This window comes from Petaurus breviceps, unplaced genomic scaffold (genome assembly GCF_028583685.1).
Source record: "Petaurus breviceps papuanus isolate PSGF00001 unplaced genomic scaffold, PetGlider_PUasm1.0 90847, whole genome shotgun sequence".
Taxonomy (NCBI): domain Eukaryota; kingdom Metazoa; phylum Chordata; class Mammalia; order Diprotodontia; family Petauridae; genus Petaurus; species Petaurus breviceps.
This window is the reverse complement of record NW_027187360.1, coordinates 16,388,094-16,394,093: the sequence shown is the minus strand read 5'-3', so window position 1 is coordinate 16,394,093 and position 6,000 is coordinate 16,388,094. Positions and strand designations below refer to the sequence as shown.

Genomic DNA, 6,000 nt, shown 5'->3' with positions numbered 1-6,000 from the left:
CTTTATTTTTTTTCTGAAACTCCACCCCCCCCCCCCAATTATTTCTTAACAGCACAGTACAACTCTATCACAATCACATGCCACATCTTGTTTAGGCATTTACCAGTTGATGAGCATTCCCCTGATTTTGAATTCTTTGGCACCGCAAAAAGATATGCTATGAGTATTTTTGTACATATAGATACTTTTCTTTTTTCTTTATCTCTTTGGGACACTAACCTAATGGTGGTGTTACTCAGTCAAAGAATTTTGTACCCCTTTGGACCTGGTTCCAAATTGTTCTCCAGAATAGTTGGAACAGATCACTTCTTTACCAGCAGTTCATTTGTGTACCTATTTTTCCCTCAACCCCTCCAACATTTGTCATTTCTGATAGGTGTGAGGCAGTATCTCAGAGTTGTTTTAATTTACCTTTCCCTAATAAATAAACAGCATACTTCCCTTTCTTATAGCATACCAAACTGAAAAATAACTGTCTTATCCCCTTAAGCAGGGAGCTGTTACTCAAGAACACTATTGCCTTTTTCCCTTAGAATATTCCTCTGTAAAGCCCTCTCCTCCCTGGGTCTTTTTCCTCAGTCATTTTTCTTAGATTGAGTCCTCCAGATAAAGGCCTCCTACTTTTCTTTTAGCTAGATATCAAATTCTTTAGATGTCCTCAATACACCAAAATTTCCCCTCTACAGATTCCGTCCCTGGACTTCTCCACATGTCCAAAGCCCACTAATTCATCTTTACAATTTATTTCTCCTTTCTAGCCTCTAGTCTCTCCCCAAACCCTTTTAGAGACTTGATCTTTTCCTTTGGAATGTAGAAATAGAAATTAATAAGTACCCAGGAAAGTTTAGATAGAATAATAATGAGCAGACCCAGTCAGCACAGTTTTATGCCTTCATTGAACTGTTATTCAAAATTGGGGATTATTAGGGCAAGAATAGCAGTCAAGAGCCTTAAGATAATCATTTACTAGAAGATAATAACTGTGAATGGACCAGATAATTTTATGTTTTAAAAGGTCTCATAATAAACCCAAAACTTCATAGCAAGAGTATGAAAGAACTAATTTATGAATATAAAAACTTTAAAATTTGGTTTCTCATGGATAAGATGAAAAAGTTGACATACTTAAAGATAAGATGGCACCTGTAGGCTGAAAGATAGTGCAGTTGGGTGAATTCAAAACTAGTAGAATAATCATAAGCAAAGAGTAAAGAGTGTCAAACTGGAGGGAAGTTCTTAGTGGACCTAGTAGACAGGGATGTTGATTGTAATCATAATTCACATTTATATAGGACTTTAATGTTACAGAGCATTTTCCTCACAGTAACTTTTCCATTTTGTTTTCAGAGGCTAAAGTAGGTAGTACAAGTACTGTCATTTCTGCTGCAAGGTGATATATGTGTCCAATAAAACCACAGGGCCTATGAGAAAAATTGAATTGGGGCACAACACCCAAAAGACTTCGTTAGTGACACAAAAAATAGGAATTTTAATAAAAATGGTAATGCAGTTTTATATGTATTAAGTGGTTAAGAAATAAATAGATACTATAAGTAGATGCAGGTTTGTGATCTCAGGCTGTCAGAGACCTTAGTCTGCTGATCACTTGTACCTTAATTCTCTAGGGAACCTGTCTGGCAAAGTCTCTAGAAAGTTGAGCAGAAGTTAAACTAGGGACCTGGTGGGGGTTAGGAGTAATTGTGGAAAGGAGAGAAAATTTTGGACCAGCCCTTTTCCACACATACAATAAATGTGGGGTTTTTACCTTGAAAAAGATCTGAAGTTTGCTTGTGGATTTTGGAATCTGAAGAGTTATGGCTTGTGACATGTAAAGTGGTAGTTTTCTGCATTCTTGTTATTTCTCCCAGGACAAATTCTGTATGAGCAAAATTCAAAAGTACTCAAATTGTTCCCTACATATCAGTTTTGTTGAGACAAATTCACATTTTCAAAACAAGCCTTATAGCAGAAATATATGTATTATTATTGTCCCAATTTTATAGATAATGAATCAGAAACTCAGAGAGCTTAAGTGACTTGACCGGTCAGATAGCTAGTAAGTATTGGCACTAGGGCTTGTACTCATGTCCTCTTGGCTTCAAGTCCACTGTACTTACTTACCCCTGTACTATACTGCTTCCCAGGGATCTGTATTTGACCCTAAATTACTCAACATTTTCATCAATAACTTAAAAGAAGGTATGTTATGATAAACAAGTTAGTAAATAACACAAAGCTGAGAGGAATAGTTAATACATTGGATGAGACTAGGATCCTGAAAATTCTGGACAAGATATAACAATGGAATAAATCTCACTAAAATTCAGTATAGATAAATATAAAGCCTTTCAGTTTAAAAAAATCAGCTATATAAATACAGTATGGGAATAGTGTGACTTGACCAATTTCAGATGAAAGAGAATCAGGGACTTAAATGGATAGCAAACTCAGTATGACTGAGAAGTATGATATGGAAGGCAGTCTTAGTCTTCACTTTAATAGATAGAAGATTCAAAGTAAGGAAGCTGCTGGTAACACCATATCTGGAGTACTTTACTCAGTTCAGATAGGCATATTTTATGAAGAACATTGGTGGTGAATGTCCTGAAGAAGATGACTGTGGTGTTAAGTAGACTAGAAACTACATTATGCTATTTGACGTTGGAAGACCTGGGGAATCTTAAACATGGAATAAGGATACTTGGATAGGGCATGTTAAATTATCTTCAGGTATTTGAAAGATTGCAGTATTTCAGAAGGATTAGACTTTGCTTGGACTTAGATTGCAGTATTTCAGAAGAATTAGACTTTGCTTGGACTTAGAGGACAGAATCAGCAGCAATGAATAGAAGTTTCATAGAGGCAGATTGCAATTCTATATAAGTTAAAACAATAACAACCAAAAAAACCACCTCCAAATAAATTAGAAGTATCCAAAAGAGGAATGGACTGTCTTCAGAAGTAGTAAGTCATCACTAGAGGTCTTCAAGGAGAAGATAGACTGTTTGAGTATGTTGTTGAGGGAAGGAGTTTTCTGTTGTTTCACAGATAACACACAGGAGGCACTGGAGTTCTCAGTCTCAAGCCTCTAACAGGTTTACTCTTGATCTGACCAAACAAGCAGACAGCTTCAGAGGGGCTAATAATCAGCTTTTTTTTTCTAGTCTAGTCTTCTCAGAGAGTTGTTGGGAGAACCAGTTTCTACAGCATTCCTTAATCACCCTTCTCACAAGGGCTGGCAAGAAGTGGGGGGCAACTACCCCTATGTCTCAATGGGGTTAATCGAGACAGGCAAGCTTGTGTATTCCCTAAATCCCTTAAAGCCTCAATGGTGTCTGGTTGAGGCACACACAGATTCCCCAATGGGTTTCCTGTGTTTTTCTCCTCCTCACTGACCAGTGAGTACCTGCTTTATAGGGCAATAGACAAAGAAAGCATCTTGCCAACATTAATCTCACAAGTTAACTTTAGCAATATAATCATTCCCTGCAAGTGTGGCAAATATTACATTATGTCATATCTTATCTCATGGCCCAGCCTCAATAGGATTGTCTGTCACTACAATTCTGTGAACTACTATCTAGAATCCTTGGGGCTATTCTGGGAGTTATTATCAAACACCTGGAAAGTAGACATTCCCATGGCCATAGATCCTGAGAAACTAACTCTAAGAATAACAAAATCCTCCTTACATACACCTGTTTAGGTGGGGATTTTACTAGTTTATAGCTGCAAAACAACAACAACAACAACAAAAAAAACATCTACCAGGTTGCTTCCAATAATGAGATTCTATAACACTTCTTTTAACACTGAACTTTTTCCTCACCTCCCCCCACCCTTTTTTGGTGTGGTTTTCCTTGTGATCCATATCCACAGGGGAACTCTGAGGCTGTTTCTGTATAATGACAGGACAGCCAATTGAAGGAGAGGTAGAAGGAATCAAACAGCTCATGCTTTAGTATAGAAAAAATCCAAGTAATTGTTTGATTTCTCTTTCTGCTGAAATTATCAGTAAATTTAGTTGACAAGTTCAATACAAATGACAAGCTAATTATTTATCTAGGCACAGCTTAATATTGTTTACCATTGTTTATGTTCCCATGATAAGAATTAGGAATATTATAAGAAAGTTGGTTGGATAGGAATGGAAAACACTTAGCATTAATAAATGTGTGAAGCCATATCTAAATTTGTATGTTAAATGACTTTGCAAATCCAGTCATTGTTGTTTAAAATTTTTCTGTAAGCCTTATATTTTTTTGGTATTATTTTCCAAATACTCTCAACAGATTCTAGTACCAGAAAGTCAAAGTTCACCTGCCAAGAAAGAATTTTTTTTTAGTGTGAATGAAAAACCTAACAGGAAACAATTTTCTGTAAATCAAAAATCTATGTCTCATAATACTAATCAACAGGACAGAAATACTCATTTTCAGGTAAGAATGATATAAATACAAATGTTCATAAAACTACTATTGATCACATTACTGTTGTGTATTAGATTAGAAATAATATTCTTTCAAATTGTGTTTTAATATGTCTTAATTAGTACACAAGCATTTGTGTTTTCATATCTTATTAAAATGAAAGTCTCTTGCTAAAGAAAGATTTTGCAATTTGTTACATTATATTTTCATTTGTTTTCATAAAGTAAGTCTTTAATGTATATTATATGTCTAAACTGTAAAATTAGGATGCTAGCCATAGTTGTGAAAAAAGTTGTTTTTGTATTCAAGCAGATGATTTATAAATAGTTCTAGAATAGTGATGGCTTAGGAAAGTTTTTGTCTTTATCTCCTTTGTTGTTTGTCCTTTTGTTCTTGAAAAGGACCATGATATCAGGAAGGTGATGCCATGACTTGCAAGTGAATTGGATTTAAGTGAGGGAGGGCTGTGCAAAGTCACCAGCCTCACTTTCTCTTTCAGAACCATCTGGGTTTAGTGGCAAGATATAAATCAGAATGATTGGAGGTGGCCCCTCTGTTGTAACCCTATTTGAAAGCAATATAACATATAAGCTGTAACTCATAGCCCCCATGCTGTGGACTGACATGGACCAAGCTACCCAGTGATCTCAATATCCCTTCTTGGTATATATTAGGCTGACCCAACTCTCACTTTTAATTTATTTAGTTTGTTTCAAGCACTGGGGTTACAACTACAAATGACAGTCCCTGCCTTCAAAGAGCTTATATTCTTTTTTTTTTTTACATTAATACATATTTATGGAATAAAACAAGCATTTCCAAAACATAGAGCAATAAAAAAGATGATTGCACATAAAATTGCAAATCTACCAAGCATAAATTGCTATTCCTTTCAAATATTCAACAAAATTATTATGTAAATTTTTTTCTTTTCTTCTTCTTTTTTTCTACTCTCCCTCTACTCCTCCCTAGAGATGGCTACCATTAGATACAAATGTGTGTCATATGTGCTTTATAGTTAATTTGGGTATTTATGATAATCAAAATAACCTATTCACTCAAAGTTGTTCTTAAAACAACATTCCTATTACTGTGTACAATGTTCTCTTATTTCTGCTCTTCATTATTTCATGCAAGTTTTTCCATGTGTTTCTAAGATGATTGAGCTCATCCTTTCTTATAGCACAGTAGTATTCCATCACTATCATATACCACAATTTGTTCAGCCATTCTTTAATTGATGCACAATTTCCAGTTCTTTGCCACCACAAAGAGAGATGCTATAATCATTTCAGAAGACATAGGTTTCTTTCCTTTTTCCCTAATCGTCTTTGGAAATAGACCGAGTAGTGGTATTGCTGGTTCAGAGGATATAGGCAATTTAATAACTCTTTAGGCATAATTCTAGATTGCTCTCCACAATGGTTGGATCAGTTTATAGTTCCCCCAACAATGAATTAGTGTCCCAATTTTTCCACATTCCCTTCAACATTTGTCACTTTCCCCTTCAGTCATGTTAGCTGATCTGGTAAGTGTAAAATGACATCTCTATGTTGTTTTAATTTACATT

The 6,000-nt window shown here is 35.3% G+C and overlaps 1 protein-coding gene across 1 annotated transcript in view; it reads left to right on the top strand.

Annotated features, from left to right (window-relative positions):
* Nucleotides 1-6,000, top strand: part of SYCP2 (synaptonemal complex protein 2) — a 121,984-nt gene that overhangs the window by 41,724 nt on the left and 74,260 nt on the right. Inside the window, exon 16 of the mRNA XM_069072515.1 lies at nucleotides 4,293-4,439. Coding sequence (XP_068928616.1) covers nucleotides 4,293-4,439 — 147 coding nt within the window. The remainder of the gene's footprint in view (nucleotides 1-4,292; nucleotides 4,440-6,000) is intronic.